This window comes from Nestor notabilis, unplaced genomic scaffold, assembly GCF_000696875.1.
Source record: "Nestor notabilis isolate BGI_N333 unplaced genomic scaffold, ASM69687v1 scaffold16813, whole genome shotgun sequence".
Lineage (NCBI taxonomy): Eukaryota > Metazoa > Chordata > Aves > Psittaciformes > Psittacidae > Nestor > Nestor notabilis.
Window position 1 is genome coordinate 8968 of NW_009923461.1, and position 890 is coordinate 9857.

At 64.5% G+C, this 890-nt stretch overlaps 1 protein-coding gene across 1 annotated transcript in view; it reads left to right on the plus strand.

Moving 5' to 3' along the window:
* Positions 1–686: 686 nt before the first annotated feature.
* Positions 687–890, plus strand: part of SLC34A1 (solute carrier family 34 (type II sodium/phosphate contransporter), member 1) — a gene marked incomplete at its 3' end in the record, with an annotated part of 3503 nt that continues 3299 nt past the window's right edge. The window contains 1 exon segment of the mRNA XM_010012151.1: positions 687–789. Coding sequence (XP_010010453.1) covers positions 687–789 — 103 coding nt within the window.

Consider the following 890-nt stretch of genomic DNA (forward strand, 5'->3'; position numbering starts at 1 on the left):
CCTCCTCCTCCTCCTCCTCTGGTGCAGGGGATGAAGCACCCAGCACCAAGTGACGGAGAGCTGAGGCCGCTCTGGCATTGCCCCTTGGGCACTGGGCTCTAGCACTGCCCTGTCTCACTCCCCACCACTGGCTACGGCTTGCCCAAGGGCGATGCTGAGTCTCAGGCAGGGAGGGGTGTGCCAGTGCTGCAGTACCCAGTGCTGTGCACCCCACCCCACCCCAGTGCTGCAGCTGATGGGGATGCTGCGGGGTTACCCATTAACTGCAGGAATTTCTGGGGAGGAGGTGAGCGGCGAGCAGAGGCGAGGGGCAATGCAGGCTCCTTAGACTTTGCTCTTGGCATGCATATAAATGGCCATGGTGTTCCACAGCCTACTTCACTGGAGGGACGCGTGGATGTGGCATGTGGACACGGTGCTGCCCTGAGTGCCCAGCCAGCCCCAGGTGAGCAGAGCCCTGGGCAGGAGCAGTCCCCTGTCTGTGACCCCTGCCTGCCCTTGCAGGAGCTCACTGGGCTGGCACAGTGGTGACTGGTGGGCCAGGGGACCATTGGGTGTTGGGATGGTACTGCTGGGTGGTGGCCCTCAGTGGTGCCAGCACTGTAGGGATTTGTTGGGCTGGTGGCAGTTGGCACAGCATGGCTCTGGTGACATGTGGCCACCTCTGCTCAGCCTGAGCAGGAGTGATGCTGCCCTACCGCAGAGAGAGCCCGGCGCTGCCCCGCTGCCCAGTGCGGGCAGGAAGAGTGGTGCATGGGCCCCAGTTTGCCTACTGCCCCAGCCCCCAAGGTAGGTGCCCCAGCCCTCCGCCTCCTCCTCTTCCTCCCCGTACTGGGCTCAGCTCTTCTTCTGGCTAGACCCTGGCCCCGGCGGGGCCCCGCTCTCCTCTG